General features: G+C 43.1%; 1 protein-coding gene and 1 pseudogene across 2 annotated transcripts; both read left to right on the top strand.

The window, feature by feature from the left end:
* Nucleotides 1-20,287, top strand: part of LOC109956625 (corticotropin-releasing factor-binding protein-like) — a 71,763-nt pseudogene that overhangs the window by 41,394 nt on the left and 10,082 nt on the right.
* On the top strand, nt 6,311-11,185 carry LOC109956624 (homeobox protein orthopedia B). 2 transcript variants are annotated; one of them, XM_020593902.1, is made up of 3 exons: nt 6,311-6,819; nt 7,110-7,510; nt 9,848-11,185. In XM_020593902.1, exons 1-3 carry the CDS (start codon nt 6,744-6,746, stop codon nt 10,349-10,351), a joined length of 981 nt encoding a protein of 326 aa, XP_020449558.1. In that variant the 5' UTR covers nt 6,311-6,743; the 3' UTR covers nt 10,352-11,185. The 2 variants fall into 2 exon arrangements, with proteins under 2 accessions (XP_020449558.1, XP_020449559.1); XM_020593903.1 differs by having other exon boundaries at nt 6,312-6,780.

Raw genomic sequence — 20,287 nt, forward strand, 5'->3', positions numbered from 1 at the left:
ACTGGGTTAATTCACCTGCAGTTGGCCCCTGTGTTGGCTCCTCAGCGTGGTGGTTTACTTGCCCAGTCTAAATGCTGATCATTAAGTTGCTTCCAGCGGCCATGATTGGTGCAGAGGAGCTCATATCACTGATTAAAAAACGAAGGCTGATATCAGTTATTTCAGCTCCTTCCTGTTTCCCAGCGTCAGGCTGGACAGGGCCAATGGTAAGACACATAAGATCAAATCAGTTTTGCTCACTGAACAGTATATGAAGCAATATTCCATGCTATGTTTCTACACTGTTTATATTTAATGCCTTTTTTCATTTTTGTGTATTTTAATACGATTTCAGACGGAGCAAGTCTGTGACACAGCCCTCTGATAAAATTGTAAATGAGGAACTGAAAGATCAGTTAATAGCGTGTGACTGTGGGACAATGACAGCACTAATTTGTATGTCTGTGTGGAAATAGGTGCGTAACTCATAGTTATCCCTTGTTATTGTGTGTGAAAGCCTCCAAACCTAATTCCATTTTTTTTCCTCTCCTATTTTCCAGCAAGCTGCTTTTCCATTAACTTTGGGAAAACACGTTGGCAGGTCCATTTAAAAAGCCTGTGCTCCACCCTTCCCATAAGCGCCTCAGCTCAGGAAAATAAGAAATTAAGAACAGGCGCATTTTATCATCAGCCCCTGTCTCCCCGGAACACAGAGACGGCATCCTCGGCTGGTGCTCCCGGGGGGCAGGACAGGGGAGCTTTACCTTAGCATATGTTAACTATTACAAGATGTCTTGATGGAACACAACGAAATGACTGATAATTGACATAAAATATGACAAAGTGTCTGAGTCTTTCTGAGGAAAGCGTCGCGTATAACGGCGTATCAGCTCCGTAATGTGACTGATTAATGGAAGATCGGCCTCGCACTCACTCAGCTGATTCTGTGAAAAATGAGTTTTGTGTTATCATTCCGACAAGCCGACAACCACGGCCGGAAAAGACTATTAGCCGGAATCATTATCAATAGCCATATTTTCAAACTCTATTATGGCAATCAGGCTAGAATTTATTCAATAGATTTAGTTCATTTGGGTGTAATTGATAAATAATCAAAATTTATCAATGTACTTGCACACATTTCACTAACAATCAGGGAAAACTGCCCCATTTACCAGCTGACTTGGTCCAAATTAGAGCTAAATTGATGATCAATTAATCTTGGGAGGGGTAGTGCACCGTGTTTAGCAGAGAAGCAGCAGAAATGTAGCGGAGTGGATGAAGAGGAGGGAGGAGGAGAAAGAGGGAGGAGACGAGGAGAGGATGATAAAGAGGATGGATGGATGGGAAAGTGTGAGGATTTGTGAAGTGAGAGACGAGCTGAACTGGCTAGGTGAGTAACGCACTGAAAACACAAGGAGGCTGCTGGGTGTTATGGACAACCACAAGAGAGAACTACAACAAGTGCGTGTGGATGCTTTGTCGTTTTATTTGATGGGTTTTACTGCGTTGCTTTCCCATTGTTCCTATCACCACACAATCAAACAGCTCATTTATTAGACTGTAGCGTTATGTGCACATGTACTGTATATATATGTGTGTGTGTGTGTGTGTGTGTGTGTGTGTGTGTGTGTGTGTGTGTGTGTCCGTATATGTCTTACTGAGTCACACACTTGAAACATCAGGTAGATCAAGTTCGGCAAGTCAAAGTGAGCAAGGTCAAAGAGACTGATCCCATTTATTCTTTAATTTGCTGAGGCATTAAATTGCATGATGTGGCTTTGCTGCAGTGTGATAATTACCAGCACATGTTTCTAATTTTAAGCCACTCAGAGACACTACTGACCCAAGTCCTCCCCTTTGAGAAGCACAAGTGTGCTGGATGTATGTGTGTTTGCTTGCTACATGAATAATCACAAGTTATTGTTACCATCTACAACTCAGACACCATAATGTTTTAGTTACTCCTCTTGATTATATGTAAATAACATCTTCCTGAAGTATTCCATGTAATCATTGGTAGCCATTTTTTTTATTGCAAAATGAACTTTCCCTTACAGTTTTGTGGTTAAATGAGGAAAACTGGAATTGTGTTCAGGCTGCAGTATAGAAAAGGCTCTTGTTCAGTGTCTAAGGCTCGATGGCACCTGTAATGTAAGGCACTCATTACCTTCAGTGATGCATTACAATTACTCCTAATGATGGAGCCGCAGTAATGGACCTAACTAATGACCAGACCTAAGAAAGAACATATTCTAATAGCTGGAGCAGAACTGGAGGGACAGTCAGGGTGTCAGAGAGGAGAAGGAGTTAGATCAGCAGATCTAAGAAGAAGCCTAAATGACTGAGGTCAGACTGTAAACACAATAGATTACATGCTAAATTTAATACTTTAACCTTGTTAGCTAAATATTTTGCTTCTGCTTTAAATGTGATTAAGTTAAGATAGAATTAATTAAATGATTTAGAATATTTATGCATAGAAATTAAATTAACACACACAAAAGCACATTCAAACACCGCGCTGCTTCCACTAGTGAGAAATAATGAAAACATACAGGGCTCATGATCGAGTGAAATCAAGCTTTTATCAGAACTGTGTTGCAAACCTGCTCTCAGCCAATAAGCTGTCACAGCAGATTTGAAAGAAAATTTGTTTTGCTGTTGGCCTTAAACCCTTTATTTTCAAAATGTCCGTTTTTCAGAAAGAGAGGGAAACACCTTTGATTTCTTATTGATTACAATGTTGAAGATTTTTTCCCCCCCATTTATTTTCATTGATTTATTACCAAATTAAATTACCAAATTTGAGGATTTTGCACAGTTGGCTTCCTTTGGGCTTCTTACAGTATCCTGACTGTACACTGTCCTGTGTGTTTCTAAGCTTTCAGCAGTTGTGTGTGATGTTTGGGGCTGGAACCTTTTGGTCTGAGTGAAATCAGACATTAAAATCTCTAAGGATGAACAGACCTTTTGCTGAATAGTCGATGTTTGTAGTCTTTTTGTGGAGAATAAAGTATTATACATCATCACAGCATCAGAGATATCCTACAGTTTTATTAAGTGTAGACAACATTTCAGTTTTTCAATGAATTTCCCAAGTAACAGGGTGAAGAAATAAGCAGAAACAGGGATGTTCTGGTTTTGGGGACACTGTTGGCGTAACAGCAAACCAACGTCCTGATGTCTCTGGCATAAGCCCACCCAGTATAACTTTGGGAAAGTGATGTGGGTTCATGGATGTACTTTTCCTTGGGGATACTGAAAGAATCAGCTTAATGAAACTTTCCACTTTTATGTTCAATTTTGAACTACATAAGCCTTAACCAGGTTGTTGACCCGGGATGTTTCTCTTTACTCATGAGCTGAGAACCTTAAACATGGAGCCCTGAGCATCAGGTCAACTATTAACCACGGAAGTAATGAGACATTTAACACCACTGCCTTAATGAACCTATTGTGACTTTCGTTGCTATTTTAATACACCCCCAACCACACACAAGCCTCCAAGCACACACACACAGACACACACACACATACGCACTCACACTGCCACCACACCGCCGTCTCCGTGACACACGCCTCTTCTTCCTCATTAAGGAAATCGCTCTTCTTTGCTGATTATTTTATTTGAAGCTGTGATTACCTCTCTGTGCACCAGATCACGCAGTAAGGGGGACCAGGCGGAGGGCAGCGGGCTTAATTGGGGCGTGAGATGCACGGGGTGGTGCAGCCAGTCTGGGTGGCCGAAGAGGGAAGCCTCTAATGTGTTTGCCTGTCCGTGGCTCTCTGCTCTCGCCTCTCTCTGCATCTCTCGGACTCGGACGCAGCGCATTTATTGGTCTGCTTCTTATTCCTCCGACTGTCATCAAATCACCTGCACAAAACTACAAGGTGATTTGTTGGAGAGCCGTTTCTGCGAATGGGAAATCGATTGTCCTTTTAGAGTTGTGTAACCGAGTGAATGCATATGCCTACGAGGCGATGCAAGTCTGAACATATGAAACAACCAGTTCCCCTGCCTGTACATGTTACAGTTTGGTTGCGGTGTAAAAGATCTTGTCCTTGCATCTGCCTTTTGTTACTTGTATTTTCCTAACCTGTTCTGCAAAGGCCCATATGAGCAATGGATTTAACGCAGTTTGATTGCTAAAAAACCGCAGAGAGGGTGGACACGGAATTCTTGATCTTTGAAATTGCTTTACAAAATTGCATTTGTTTTTGGTGCGCTTCCATTAAAAGTGTCTCCTCGCGTGTAAACAGCCGTTCCGCACTCAGATGCGCCGCATTAACCCGGGAGGATTGTATGTGAGCGTGTTTTTACTGGGGAAGATTGATGTGGTCCAGTTAGGGAGGCTGAGTGAGACATAGACCCATTTCAAGTGGGTTCCTCTTATTACAGCAATAAGTTACAACCTGAGGACTGCCGAGGGGATATCTGCTATCCAGGCTGTTTTCGCTGCAGAAAACCACAATATCAATATTTACCGTGAAGGTCTCCAGATGAATGCGGCCAAACATGACTACAACCAGCACAAGCCTTCAGAGTTACACTGTTTATTCAAAGGCAAAGCTGCTGTTAATGTCACAAACAATTATCCAGTAATGTCCTCTGCAAATCTCTGGTAAAGCAGTTTTTAACTATGTTTATTAATATCATTATTATTATCATCGTTGTTGCTGCTGCAGTTGTTCTTAAAACAGTTGTATAATATAAAGGCTACCTTAGAAAAATGCAGCAACTTTTTACAAAACATTTTGTTAAGGATTATGCTAATAATAATAATAATAATAATAAACTTTACTATTATTGGTGATAGTATGTCTGTTAAAAACAACTTTATTAAATTGGACTCAGCTCATATGTTTATTATTGAGCTTAGAATAATAATAAAATTATTTGAATTTATTATTACAATTACTTTATTCAGATTTACATAATACATAAATTATAATTTAGTATTATATATTAATGCACATATTTTATCAAGCGAAAATGATATTAAGTTTATTTCCCATCATTATTATTATTTTTATTTTACACCATTTGTTTTCCTGACATTAATTGTCAAGCAGCTTCCAAAGCATACAGACCGTGTCTCCTGGCTCCCGACCCCTGCAGATACAGCCCGTGTCTCCTGGCTCGAGCCCCTTGCAGACGCGGGGCTGGGCCTATACTCCCCACATAGAGTCCCTCTCCTCTCCCCTGGTCTACACGTCTGAATCAAACGAATTGACGATCTGCTGCTGCTGATTGCTTCTCCTGAACCTCAGGGAGCTGGTCACAGCTTTCCTCATCTCAGTGGACCATGCACCAGTCCATTTCCTTAAGTTTTCACGCTGTGCCACATATACCCTACTTCCCTACGTCCCGGCAGATTGCTGTTGAAGTGCATAAAAGATGAACTGCCTCCATGTGGTGCAGGAGAGAGGAGTCCTCGCTCGGACGCCTCCTTTGTGGTGCTGCAAAGAACCTATTTAGTCCCAGGCGGTGGTCTATTCACCAGGCTCACCCTGACATCTGCCAAAAGCCTTCTCTAACCGGCGCTGTCTCGAGAAATAAGAGTGGAGCGCAGATCAATGGCTGTCTTATTAATTGTATAATAGACCTACTTATGGACCACTGCTAAAGGGGCATAATCTTTAGGGTCTACCACGTCTGATTCTGTTTGAGCCAAACAGGCCTAAATACCTTTAATTGCGCCCACGTTGATGAAAAGTCGATGGGAGTTAAAGCGGCCGATCACCAACAAAGCTTAAATCCATCTGTACTCGTTTATTTATTTATTTCCTCGATTTGTCTCAACAAATCAAATGCCATGGGGGAATAGGGGCGATATTCGTTTTGTTGGTGACCCAAGGACAAGAGAGGGAAGTGGAGCTCCGAGGTAAAAGGAGGCCAGGCTTCTCATCTCCTATTTTCTGTAATGACCAAAGTCCAAACTGGGATCTACAGAGAACACCCCCACTCTGCTATTTCTCTCAATACAGTAGAAGTATATTTGTATGAACATACAAATAATGTTCAGCTTTACGTTTGTTTTAAAATGTCATTTTTCATGAGAATGACTTGCTCCCGTTCTGGCCACGGTTACTGTTTGTACACAGACTAATCGACACAGTTCAGTGATTTGAAAATTGATAGTTAGATATGGCTAATTAATTAAAGGCAATGCATTTTCTCAAATACCTGGAAGCTCCCATCTCCTTGTACGAGATAAAACGAGCCTTTCATGAGCTCGCCTCCTGTCTTTTACATGTACCTTTCTACAAAGCCTTTCATGAGCTCGCGTCCTGTCTTTTACATGTACCTTTCTACAAACAGTCCTGTCATGGCACAGCCTATATGAGATTACACAAACGCATTAAGATGTTTAACGTGGAATAATTTGAGCATGAAAAGCTAATAAATCAGAGGACGAAATGGCACAGGATTGAATTGAATTGTAGTGTTCCTGCGCATTTAGATCTGTGCGCGCCCGTGTTTGCGTGCGTTCGTGCGTATGTGTGTTTAAAAAAAGAGGGGGGAGTCACGTCGGTGACATTTCCCAGCTCCAGCTCTGATTGGCTCTTATTTGAGGAAGCTCACGGGTTCTTTCAACTAATAAGCGCCTCCCCATCGCTCTAAAGGACATTATAATGCAAGGGACCTCCTTTTTAACCACAAACCGAATTTTCGTTCATTTAGACGATATATACTTTTTAAATTGCCCCAAAGTTGTAGGATTTTTTTTGGAGCGCATTTCGCCCTGGAGCGGTACGCGATGCTCTCTCACGCCGACCTCCTGGATGCTCGGCTCGGTGAGTTATCATCACTAAACTCCGGCCCTAAACTCCAGTGTAAGATTTCAACTTCTTGTTTAACCTTGTGAAGTGATAAATAGACAGCGTAGTTAATTGTGTTAACAGCTAAGCGGAAGCAGTTCTTTAGTGTAATTTGTCAGGAAATGAGAGATGAATTGACAACAGCAATGACGACCCAAGCTATGCTCGGTTTATTTATTCTTAAACGAATCTAACCGTTTGTCATAAAGATGCCAGAGCATTTCATGTGACTCGCTTTTAAAGATGTTGCGCGTTAGGGTTTGCTGTGTGTTTACTCAAAGCCTCTCTCCTCCTCATCCTCTCAGGGATGAAGGATGCTGCAGAGTTACTCGGACACCGAGAGGCTCTCAAGTGCAGGTTGGGAGGTGGGGTGCCAGACCAGGGGCATCCGGGAGACATGGCCCCTGGTTCTGACTCTGTAGAGGGAACCACTCTCCTCCCGGGAGAAGACATCGCCACTGTGGGATCCAACTCTGCCGGCATGCCGGTGAACGGAAAGGAGCAGGAGAAGCAGCAGCAGCAGCAGCAACCGCAGCAGAGCTCCGGTCAGCCCGCCAGCCAGCAGAAACAGAAGCGGCACAGGACGCGTTTCACCCCGGCGCAGCTCAACGAACTGGAACGCAGTTTCGCCAAGACCCACTACCCTGACATCTTTATGAGGGAAGAACTGGCCCTGAGGATCGGCCTGACTGAGTCCAGAGTTCAGGTAAGCACTTGGGTGATGCGGGTGGTTGTATAGGATGCAAACACCGGTGTGATGTGGCGGTGTGTGGCTTTGGGCTCAGGCAGTGCTCAGAATGATGTAGATGGATGAAAATCGTCTTTCTGACCCATCTGGAAGGAAGTGGGCAAAATAGGCTACGTTCACAGCAGAGGATCCAGGACTAGTGGCCCCTCCGCTTGGTCACTTCTAACGAATTTTCGTTTACAGTCAAGTATTTCCAGTGACTGGTTACTGTTCTTCATGTTACCACAGATTTGGTGTCCATTGCGTTAAGTTTGGGGTGAAAATGCTTTGAATATTAAGGATAACACCAGTGAATTTACGCCTCATTTACACCAAACCATAACTTAAAAGTCTAAACATAATATTGTTTAGATTGTCACTGAACTAAGAGAATCACTTAAAATATTTTATTTTTCACTTTATATGCATAATGATAAAAAACGGTAAGCTATAGGCCCATTCTCTATTTACTTATACTCTAATCACAGTTTAACAAAATGTGTCGACCTAAACGTGTTGTAATTGAACTATAGGAGTCGAATATAATATAATTTATTCTGCTTTAGTTTCATGTATATTTCCTTTTAAGAAGTAGTGCCCCACCAGTGAAAATAGATTCCGAGCAGGATTCTCATGAAGAGCAGATTTTTCTGGTGTCTTCGATATAAATCTCAGAGAATGTGATGATTGTCACCGGACATATTGTCACTGGGGCTGTGAAATTTCTTAGTCTTTTCTTTATATCCTGATTTCCATTTCTTTTATTTTTATTTTCCTTGCAATTTTAAATGTGGACCCATAACAGTTGCATAGAATTATGTAGGTGACAGGATAATTATCATTACACATTACAAATATAGGAAGAGAATTTAGAATTTCCTTTACAACATTTGACTCCCCTTTTCCAAAATGATTAGGATGCGAATGCAGATCTATTTAGCTTTGCTTACACTGGTGACATTTAAATTTTTATATCGTGTGTATTTTGGAAAATTGAGCATACGAATCCCCTTTTAAACAATTTAAAGTGGCTTAGGCACAGCAGGCTCCAATCAACAACACACATTATCAACCAATTTCAGTCTTATTTATAGCAGTGAACGGGTTATTAACCAGTGATGTGAAATTCATGTAAATGATCCCACTGAAAGCAATAAAACCAGTATAATCATTAGTCACCTTAATAATCAATTCCTTATTCCAATCAGTGCAGGATCCTGTGGCCGCTCATAGCGGACCGGCTGTTGGTAAACAGGCCGTGCAGGGGCAGCGTTCCGTGGGCGAGGCGGCCTTTGTGCCTGTGTGCGCGCTGCACAGCCTCGCCTATAAAATGCTCTATCAGCGACGTCTTAATAGGACTCAAGAATATATTGTACTTTTTTAATGGAATGAGAAATTGCATTTTCTTTCCCCTTGAGTGTAATGGGTTTGGACGACGTTTCACGGATGGCTGAGCGGAATGGGAGCGAGATTTCACTTTTAATACGGAGGCACCGACTCACGGTCTCGCGCGCACATTAATCACGCCCGAAGATGATGAAATCTTTATAATGCCCAACGGGGACGCGCGTGCGTTTTTATCCGCGTATGTGGTTCGGTGTGTTTGTGACTTTGGTGCGCGGGTGGATGGGTAGGTTTTATTTCCAAGGAGACTGTGTACGGCAATGCGGGGGCCATTTGTATTGAAGCCCACGCAATATTTATGGCAATTTTCAGTTAATCTGCTTGTAAATAAGATGTTAGAAAAGATAAATGTTCGACCCACTGCTACGGAACGCGGTTTTATATGAAGCACCTTCAGTAGATTGGCTTATTTACAATTAAATCCTGAGCCCATGCGTTTTTACAGTTTGAGCCCCACCATAGGATAGCTGCTATTTACAAAATCTTCCTCTGAGAGGCTTCTGTTTATTTTAGAACATCTTTAAGGTAGTGGGATTCCTGAGATATACCTGGACAGCACCTCTTGGATAGGGCAGTGACGGTATTTTGATACGAGTTCATAGGCTAATTGACGGAGGTCTGCGTTTATCTGCTGTTAATTTAGTTTGCCTGAGTTCATAGGGTTAGTTCCTGAGCAGGCTCCAGAGCTGGGAGAGGATGTGTTTGTCAGAGCGGGTTCTCTCTGTAATATGGAGGTTTTTGTTGTGAATGTCTGAGGTGCGGTCAGGTTTTATTAGATAATCTTGCCTGTTAGTATTTTTTCTCCCATGGTAACACATGATGCAGCATCAACGTGCTGCTCTTATTATGGCATAATATAAAGTGATGCTGCCTCAGATAGTCAGGGCATCTGATGGTTCTCTCTTCTTACAGGTCTGGTTTCAGAACAGACGCGCAAAGTGGAAGAAAAGGAAGAAGACCACCAATGTTTTCCGCGCCCCGGGGACGCTGCTCCCAACACCGGGCCTGCCACAGTTCTCTGCCGCGGCCGCTATGGAGAACAGCCTATGTTCCTTCCACGCCAACGACTCTCGCTGGGCCACAGGGATGCCGGGGGTCTCCCAGCTGCAGCTCCCACCGGCCCTGGGTCGCCAGCCAGGCATGGCGCAATCTCTGTCACAGTGCAGCCTGGGTCCAGGCCCACCACCAAACTCCATGGGTCTCTCCAACGGTCTGTCCTCTAACGGCTCCGGTCTGCAGTCTCACCTCTACCAGACGCCTTTCCCCGGAATGTCGGCCTCTCTCTCCGGCCCTACGAACGTATCGGGCTCCCCGCAGCTGTGTAGTTCCCCGGACAGTGACATGTGGAGAGGGACAAGCATCGCGTCACTGCGGCGCAAAGCGCTGGAGCACACAGTGTCCATGAGTTTCACTTAGTGACTTTTCACACCTGTCTCCTCCTAACTCCCTCTCCAAGCCCCACCATGCGGCTCCTTTTTCGTTTTTATTCCCTGTATTTATGATCAGTATAAGAGAACGAGCTAATCAGGCCTGAAATGTGAGAAAACGGAGACTGTACGTGACTTCATCTAGACATGTCAAAAAGAAAAGGACAACACTAACGGGCAAAGCTTGGGTTCGGGCTTATTTATCTTGTTAATCGAAACGGATTTTTAACAACTATTGGTGATAAACACTGCTGTAATGATCTCTAGACTATAGGCCCCAGTTACAGAGCCAAACAATCGTCGTATTTGCGTTTTCATTGCGTGCGTCTTTACGAACACATGTTATTGTGTTCAGGTGAAGTTGTGTTATGTCAAACGGTTCTTTATAAGATTGGGTATAATATTTTGGTAATAGCCCGCTACACACGCACCATACTGTAGGCGGGCCTAGTGAACTGCAGGCATGCACTGTGCATGTGGATTTAGACGCCTGAATAAGGAGAAAATGGTGCCTACTCAGATTGAACAGGAACTTTTGTTAGGCGACCTCAGTCTCTGCTGCATGAGACAGGAGCGTAAATATGAGGAGGAAAAAAGATACAATAATCTTTCAGTAAGTCTACTCTGTTTTAGGATGTTTTGTGTAGATAAAACATTCTTGCTATGTGCCCGCTGGTCTTTTTTGTGACATGTTTTAACTTATTGTATGTGCTATTACTTGACACATTTCTTAAATGTTGGATCTTACATCGAAATGCACCACATTGAAGGGTTTGTACCTATTTAAAATGAACAAACAAATAAAAATAATTTTCAAGAATGTCCAAACAAGAATGTTTCGTGTCTCTATTAAATATAAGCAGAATTACTATTATGGTCAAACCTCTATAAACCCTTTGTTAGAATAGATTGATGACTCTGAGCTATACTACCGTCATAATGTAGTTTTAAAATAGGCGAATGCAACGAATTTCTATTACCAATGAGAATTGAAAGCGCCATTTTGGCGATACATTTTCTTATAGTGTATGATAATTTTGCTGAACAAACACATTATATATATTTTATTTTACTTATTTTTTTACGGTGCTTGGGGTGACAGGGTTAAAGGGTTTACTGTATGAGGGGTGACTGGTGCCATGGTTGCAGACAGCAGCGGTAAAGATGTCAGTGCTGTGATGTGACGGTCATTGCTTTTAACCATGACGGTCATCCTACTGAGCAGACTGGATGGACCCTAATCAGACAGAAGCAATCACAGACCAGTGTGTCTCTATAGTGTACCAGCCTCGTTTCTATAGAGTGTATTTTTCTATAGGCCTATCCTGACATGACATAATCGATAGTAGCAGCAAAAGTTAAATTTATTGTAAGATTCAGCTAGGGTTATTATAGAAATGCCAGAGGAGATGAAAATACAAGACCACCTAGTTCCCATAATGTTACAGAACTATTGTAGTGTTGGGGGCGGAGAGACACTTGGCGGGGTCCCTCAGAATGCCTTAGGGGGAGAGCACCTGGTGGGATCCCCCATAATGCCTCTCTGGGCGGGATGTATTTAGTTCAGGGTTGGTGGGGATTGTTCAGTGTTCTGGTTGCTGTGTGCCAATGTCTGTGTGTGTGTGCTAATAAAAGAGCGTCTTCCCTGGCCTTGGGAGAGCGCAGAAAAAGACAACTTCTGTCTCTGGCTCCTTCCTTAAACTGGCCTACATTAAACTGGTGTCAGAAGTGGGATTGGGAAGAACCGCCGGCACCTGACAGAAGCAAGAGGCAGTGCGACCTGAAGCAGAAGGGCCCACAGCCACCGAGGAATTACCTGCTACCATGCCCTCAGCAGGAGCCCGCCAAAATGAGTCTGCTGACAGAGCCAGTGTTCTCCACCAGGCATGCCGGAGGAACCATGCCCAGTTGTTACCACCCCGGCTTTGCAGGGACCCAGAGCCAGCACCATCCAACCAGCCGGCTGTTCTGGAACTGCGAGCAGGTCAGTCCGATCTAGATGACAACCTGAATAGAAGGCCACGTGGGGAATCCCACTCTGTGGCATGCCGTCTTCCCCCCACCCCCTGGGATGAAGATGCCGAAGGTCTCTGGCTAGGAGACATATCTCGCCCGGTTCGAACTGTTGGTGAGCCCTGGTGAGTGCACTTCAGAGAAGCTTCTGCAAACTCGACCTGCAAGATGCCCTGCACAGTGAGTTTAAACACCACACCCAACTGCCAGGAGAATCCCTCCATATTTTGGCTTACAACATGGAGAGCCTGGGCCAGTGCACCAGGGTGAGTTGGTGAGAGATGAGTTTGTCCAGGCATTCGTCCCGGACAAGCTTAGACTGCACGTGTGGCTGGCCCACCCCAGAACCTTGGATGAAGCTCTGGAGCTTGCAGTGGAGTGGGAGGCCACTGCCTGTGCTCTGAGGTGGGGCTCTGTGCCCTGGGTCATGGCCACTGCGCAGTACAGCCAGCCAGAGATTGGCGAGGAGGAGGCAGCTTGCAAGGTTGCTGCCACACCACCACTACCACGAGGAAGTGGGAGAGCAGCTGAACGATGCCAAGAGAAATGCTACCGCTGTGGAGAGCTGGGCCACACTGCGTGCTATTGCCTAGCACTGGCACGACGACGGCCATCACCCCCAGAGAACTCATCTACCCTCAACATATCACAGCAGTGGGTCGGCTGCGAGGGCCGGACACACGGACTATACCTGGACTGTGAACTCAGTGGCACACTGGGCCGCACCCTGGTGGACATGGGGTCCATCATCTCTCTGGTATGCCAAGGAACATTGCTGGTCACAAGAGGGCAGAATACATAGGGCTGGAGAGCTACCCAGCTCTGCGTCACCCCAGTGACTGGTGAGAGTGCACAGATGAAAGGAGAGAGGATGCTCAAAGTGGCTGCTGCTGGCCTCACCGTGGAGCACTGGTTTGGGCTGGCCAACATTCAAGATCCATGCATCATCAACCTTGACCTGCTGGTAAAGTGGGGGGCCATGGAGGATGTGCCTGGGGCTACGCTGTGCACAACCACGATACTCAAGCGGCTGGTTGGAGGGTCATCTACACCACCAGGTCCAGTCAGGTATTTGTCCATGCCTACACCACTTTTCTGGGCGGTGTGAACTGAGACCAGGTGAGCTCGTGAGGGCTTGTACGAGAGGAGCCATGGAAGGAAGAAGCACCAGTGTGGTCAGTGCGCCGAGGACCAGGACACCGCCACATGATGGGCAGCAGCACCGCAGGCCATTTCCCTGCCAGTAGAGGTGAGGGCTCCCATGCAGCTCAGACCCAGCACTCGCATGGTCCTCGGCAGCAGGACCAGGTGGGGGCACCAACGGATGCAGGGCCTCACCAGACACAAGCCTGGTTCAACAATGGGAGCCAGCCAAAATCCCCAGAACCCTCTCAATCAGCTGCCCAGGAGTCACCAGAGTGGACTCCATCCCAGTGCAGGCCACCCCCAGTAACAGACTTTTTATCTCTGTGGTTACTGAGGACAGTTAACCAGCTAGGTGGGAGCTGTGTGGCGTTGGGGGTTGAGAGACACCTGTTGGGATCCCCCATAATGCCCCGCTGGGTGGGATGTATTTAGTTCAGGGAGAATAAATACAGTACTTGGTGGTTGCCAAATAGCAAATTTTACATAGTGTATAGCCCAAATAGCTACACTTTGGTTTAATTAAATGAGGTTTTAGTGTGGTTTTAATAAGGCTGAGTTGAAGTCAGGGTTAGACCATTGTGTAGTCTATCACAGTAAATAAACAGTGAGTCTCTGGTACTCAGATTTAATGATGTTTCTGTAGTACATTTTAGACTACTGTGTTACTAGTGTAGTACTTTCATACAGTTAGACTTTCAGAAAATATGCTACTAGGTGAACTCTATGGACCCGCACATAGACTGATTGTGTCATTTTAAAAAAATTAAAACACAGAAATCAAATCTGGTCCAATTTACTAGAGGTGTTATGCAGACATGCAGCACTGAGCAAAAAACTGTGCACCAGTCTCACCCACAATGCACTGCCAATAACATGTTAATGTGTTTCATTTCTGGGACACAAACAGCTGTTTATGGATGGAGCTGTGTCGCATCTACGTATCAGCAAGTGCCCTATTGGAGAGGAGCACAAACCAAACGAAGCAACAGACAAATCATCTATTAAGTAAATAAATAATTAACCACGTTGATCTGGGCATTTCCTGGGGGCTGCCTAAGATTCACACAGACGCTGAAAATCGACACACGCCTGCATGTATTTAACTGCATAGTAGACCTACTGTTTTTCTAAACTGACTGTCTCATCCAAAACACACATATAGTCATATCAATGATATGACAAAGACAGTCCTCTGAGAAAAGTATTAATCTATATGGACACATTGTCATGAAGTTGATAAAATGATAAAATCATTATTCTTGATTTATGTTTAGGTTTACTGATTATAAGGCTGCATTACATGCATGTCATAACAATAAGAAAATACAGATAAACAGTATTAAGCAGTTTACCTTTTACATCTTTTGATCATTTGACATTTGTTTAAAATTCTTCATTACTTTCCCATCACTTGTGTAATTGGAAAAACTCTCACCTTGTTACTTTCATTTCAAATTATCTTTCTGTGAAATGCAGTGTCTCTAAACTCAGATGCAGCTCCGAAAGAAGTCTAAATAAAATTTTGCCATTATGAAAGTGAGCGGACCTCACTGTCTGTGTCAAAGATTATAAGTGTCAACTTGAGCCTGAAATCACAGCAGCTCAAATTAATCAGCGTGTTAACCTCATCTCGTTGTCAGCACTGAGGCCAATTTACGGTCACGGGATGGTAATTGATGAGATATGGCATTACCATAAGTAGTCCCACTGCCTGTAAACTTATAATTGGAGTTTCTGTAACAATGCAGGGGGGGTTAAACAAAGGATTAATCATAATTAACAAAAGTATATTACTTTTCCTATATTAAATAGTTGGTTCCCACCTTTTCTATTAACATAAATTTGTTTGGAGTAATTTACTAAATTACTGAAAATACCAACCCAAGTCAAGACCCTGAAAAATTCACTTATTCTTTTCTGTGCTTTGAGTGTGTGTGTGTGCGCGTGCACAAACTCTGTGTTTCCACCTAGGTTGAATGAAATAGCCTGAAGTTTTCCAACATACAATAAGAAACATTTTTTACACTTTACAGACTAATTAAGGTGCAAACCACAGGATCACACTGTGATTACATTTACTGTTGTATAGACAGTAACCAGGCCACACTATTATTGTACAGAGTGGAGGAAAGTATAGGAACGGAAACCTCAAGATAATCAAAATATACTTTTTTGAGTAAAATTGCAGTCAAGACAGTTAATGTATAGAAAAAGACTGAGATTGGTTGTTATCAGTTGTTTACACTCACTGAATACCACAGTCAAACAGTGTAAACCAGAAGAGTGAATCAGGGATGTGAAGCCTACAGCATTAACAGATGACATTAAATTTCAACATAGACATCTTTTGAGAAGTAGTCAATATATATTTTTTTTCAGACTCACTCTGCAGAAGCATCTAATTACAAGATACGGCATGACAAGAGTTGATCAAATGTTATAACCACAACCAACCTGACTGCTGCTCCACCCATCCAGATTGGAGCTGCAGCAGTGCCAGCGTGTGGTGTGTGTTGTTCTGGTAGATCTAGCTCTGTGCACAGCTCAGCCCACCAGATCCGGCCCTGTGCTGACTATGGTGTCCTGGGCTGCAGTAACAGATGTGAAATCACATTACCCAAACGCTGCAATTAGTCTCACTCGCTCGCAGGTTAATGAGTTTGTGGAAATGTGCGACCCATTCCTCATTAGATAATTTCTCATGCACTGATGAGAGAGAGAGAGAGAGAGATGTGGTTATAGTAGCTCAGTGGAAATGGCACATAGTCGCAGGCACATACTGTAAAGCAGAATGTAGCTGATCGGAGGGGACCTTGCCGCTGAACCGTTTTGGGAGGAAATGTATCACCTCATCATAAATCACAGAATGAGACTGGCATGTATGAGAGTATCTCGGAGAGTATCTGTGAACTGAATGAAAGAAATCTGCCACTTATACTGTCAAAGCAGCTTCCTGCTGGGGTTACATCAGTCTGTCTCATTATGTATTGGCTATGCTTATTTTCGTGCTGTGAGGCCAGAGAGACTGTGTGTGAATAGACAGCCCAGGGCAAAGCTCTGTCAGGACACAATGGACAACAACAAAAGAACTAATTAGCAATCAATTACCGACGTGTTTCTGTCCTGCACCTTTTATCTGGCTAGAGTGTAGAGGAGGTTACCACTCAACACACACACCACCTGCTGCCTGTGTATGTGTGTGTGCAGCAAATGTATGTGGTTTTTTTTTTTTTTTTTGGTGAATTTGGATTATTGCAGGGATGTTTATGGTAACCCAGTGATGCATGGTTTAGTGCAAGTGAATGTAGCCTCTTTCCTGTGTGAGATAAAGGTGAAAAATCTTCAAATTAACCCAATTTAGGCCTTTAGAGGACATTCCTTTTCAATGTGTCTGTGCCTAAGAGTGTAAAAGATGGTTGTTCATTAGCCTCATCTGTACCAATCAGTATCTAAACTCTCCTTCCTTGTATTACATTGCTTCTCTTCATTGTCAAGATTACTTGTAGCTGATTTCTTACATTAAAGAATTTTCATACTTTATAAAAGCCAACACAGGTAAAGGAGATTTAGTGTTTATGTAATCTGGGCAATGTGGCTTGCTCATTTCAGCACGTCCCCCTCTACTGCCGTGCAGCACACACATATGCACACACAGAGTGACATCTGGGGCCGAGGAGGCTGTGAGTGCCTCTCATGATAACAGCTCTGCATCTCAACAACCTGCATCTATCATCATCAACACTAACATCTGCTCTGAGCCTCAGCCTTAAATCTCTTTCTACCCCCAAATCCTCTACATTGCTCCACTTTTCATCCTTTCTCCCTTTTCCATGCTCTCTCCTTTTCTTCTTCCATTTCTGTCCTGTCCTTTTCTCACGAGAAGCCACTGTAGCTGTTTTTTTTTTTCTCTTTTCAACCATTCTGCTCCGTCTGCTTTGACTCGCATCCAAATTCCTTCCCACAGAATATGTCTGGATGTGTTTTCATTTCAGCCATCCTTAAAATCAATATTTAATGATGATGTTATCAGTGCTTTTATGTGTAATTTAGCCAGAGTGTCAGTATGAATGAGACACTGTCAGCTTTATGGCGTCAAGCATTTATTTTCTGTTAATGGGTGCTCCTGGTGGTATACAAACTAAAACCCAGTGGAGGCCTGATGGATTTGTCTGTTTCGTTTCTTTTCACGCATGCATTCACAGCCATGTGTGCATGCACACAGTACATGTCTGCCTACTAACACAAACACACACAGTTGAGTATTTATCAGTTTGCAGAAGTTTCAAACAAATGCTATGACTGCTAGACTTTGATGTGACATTTCTTGCTTTATAGTGCCAGAATAAAACAATGGATGAGGCTCTAAATGTGACCGAATTGTCTTCCATTGGTTTGATCTTAAAACACAATCAATCAAAGAAACAGTTTGCTTTTAAACAAATGGCATTGCCTGATTTTGATATTTTCCAAAGCCATGACAATTACTTTACCGCTTCAGGTCTGGGAGCCAACATTGTTGAGTGGCAATAATCATGATAGTTTTCAGAGTCATTTTTCTCCCAATAACAAGCCATTTTTAATCCAATTAGGGGTGCTAACGTGAGAGGCATAATACCACAGCCCCTGGGACAGATGAGAGAATATGCAGGACATTTATCCCGACAGTCAATATTGGATTTCTCACTAAGCAGCTGTGCCTGCTCTCTCTGACATTCTCCACCTCTGCACAGTGATCCGTCCTTATTAAACCAGCTTTTCTACTTTATCAACATTCATTAAATGACTTGGTCATGCATGGCTATGGAAACCAGGAATAGAAAAGTTACATGCTTCATGTTGGGGTTTTCCTGCCTCATGTTTCCTTTGAATTCAACTGTTTGGTGATGGATGATGTATCAGGTGGCTTTCGTTTGCATCTTAGATGTTAGGCTTTGCTGTTTTTGTAACGATATGAGCAGGTAGATGTGTTATGGTATTCCCCCAGATTTTCCTCACTCATACTGATGGGTTAGATATGTCTTACATGTTGAACCTCAATGCAGGTGGCTAAGCTAGTTTTGTATTACAATTTAGTTCTGTGGTTACAATATCCATCAGTTGCCTCAATTTCTGATTTAAATCCCCTAATTATAATTGAATTTTAACCATGGGAAAACAGATTTTTTTTTCCTCATATATTTTGTTTTATTCAGTTCAGTCACCTCGGCTGAGATGCAGAAAACATAGTTTGCAACACTTCATGATGCCATCAGTGTTTTAGTGCCAACAGCAGCTAAACATTGCCACCTTCTGGTGGCTGCCAAGAGGGGCACAGAGCAAACATGCATTTTGTTCATGCAATTATTTTTTTTTTTAGATTCTAGACAGATGGATCAATAGATTTTATCTCCTCTTGGTATCACTTAAATGAAATATGTCTGTTAACTGTACAAAGAGTCCTGCAGTTAGTGTTCCATCAAAACATAGCTAATAGAATGCAAAAACGCATGGAAAAGAGGGCCTCACTCGATGCATTTATGCAGTGCACTGAATCATTGTCATTGAGCGCATTGATTATGTGGACTAATCAATGTTTGTTAGGCTGGACAAGACTGGCCAGGCCACAGTGGAGGTTGAGTGATGAAGGAACATATTTACTGTATGTGTCAAAGGCCCACCCACCAGCGAAGACATGCTTCAGAGTTTGAATGAAGTTCAAACTCTATGTTTCAGGGACAACATACAGTTTGTATATCCACATTAGATATATGAGGCCACTCAGAACTGAGTTTAAGGAAGCAGATTTGGAAGGAAATTTAACTAACATATACAACAGGAACGACCTAGCTCCTCTGCAAGGATGCAACTTTAGGAGTTCTACGGTACCACTGTATCTGTGCCTCAGCCAAACAGAGTATTTTACAACTGGCCACAGGTGAGAGCATGTGTGCTTCTACAGACATGGATAAAAACATCAGACAGGCGCCTCTAGATACAAAGATTCAGTTGATGCTCTGCTGTTTTTATACAGATAATTTCAAGATCATTAAACCAACAGGTATCCCATTGTACACTATACTGACCCCTCTGACTAAAAACACATCACTCTGATATGAATTGTTTGTTTTAAAGGACAAGTCATCTTACAAGAGAATGCATCAATAGTGTCCCCTTCATAATTTCCATTAATTTCAACTTTGTCTCATGCTTTTCCATCAGGCCAAGCTCAGAAATCAGGGTCACATCAATCAGCATCAGGCTTGAGTGAGTTGGTAATGAGTGAACAATGAGGACAAAGCACATTATGATAGACTCTAGTTGGATAAATTAAACAAAGAATATACAAATATAAATGGTATGTGATGATTATTGATTTTGCACCAGTTATTTTCTCAACAATCAAACTAATTCTTGGAATTTAAGCATTAGCAGCGTGACGATACACTTAGCTCCCCCTGTGACCCCTCACCCCCCAACCAACGCAATGTGAATGTATGATCACACTCTGTCATAATGGCCTGGTTCTGTTATGTACTGATATCGTGAGACAGCTTTTGCCTCTACAAGAAATATTGTCACATTATAAATCACGAGATCTCGTCACACCCCTGTTAAGCATGTCTGCCTGATTGAAGTCTCTTGTTGCTCTACAATTATTCCACAATGCACTCTGTTACTATTTTATTATGTAAAATTATACTCATCATCTACAAACACCAGGGGCCGGATTAAGGATAACAGGAGCCCCTGGGCTTAAGTAATTGCTAGGGCCCTACCTAAAGAAGGA

The sequence above is a fragment of the Monopterus albus genome, unplaced genomic scaffold (assembly GCF_001952655.1).
Source record: "Monopterus albus unplaced genomic scaffold, M_albus_1.0 scaffold20.1, whole genome shotgun sequence".
In the NCBI taxonomy this organism is placed as follows: domain Eukaryota; kingdom Metazoa; phylum Chordata; class Actinopteri; order Synbranchiformes; family Synbranchidae; genus Monopterus; species Monopterus albus.

Coding starts and splice junctions, on each gene's coding strand:
- LOC109956624 (XM_020593902.1), top strand. CDS start 6,744: ATGCTCTCTCACGCCGACCTCCTGGATGCTCGGCTCGGTGAGTTATCA. Junction 6,820..7,109: donor CTCCGGCCCTAAACTCCAGT/GTAAGATTTCAA, acceptor TCATCCTCTCAG/GGATGAAGGATGCTGCAGAG. Junction 7,511..9,847: donor TGACTGAGTCCAGAGTTCAG/GTAAGCACTTGG, acceptor CTCTTCTTACAG/GTCTGGTTTCAGAACAGACG.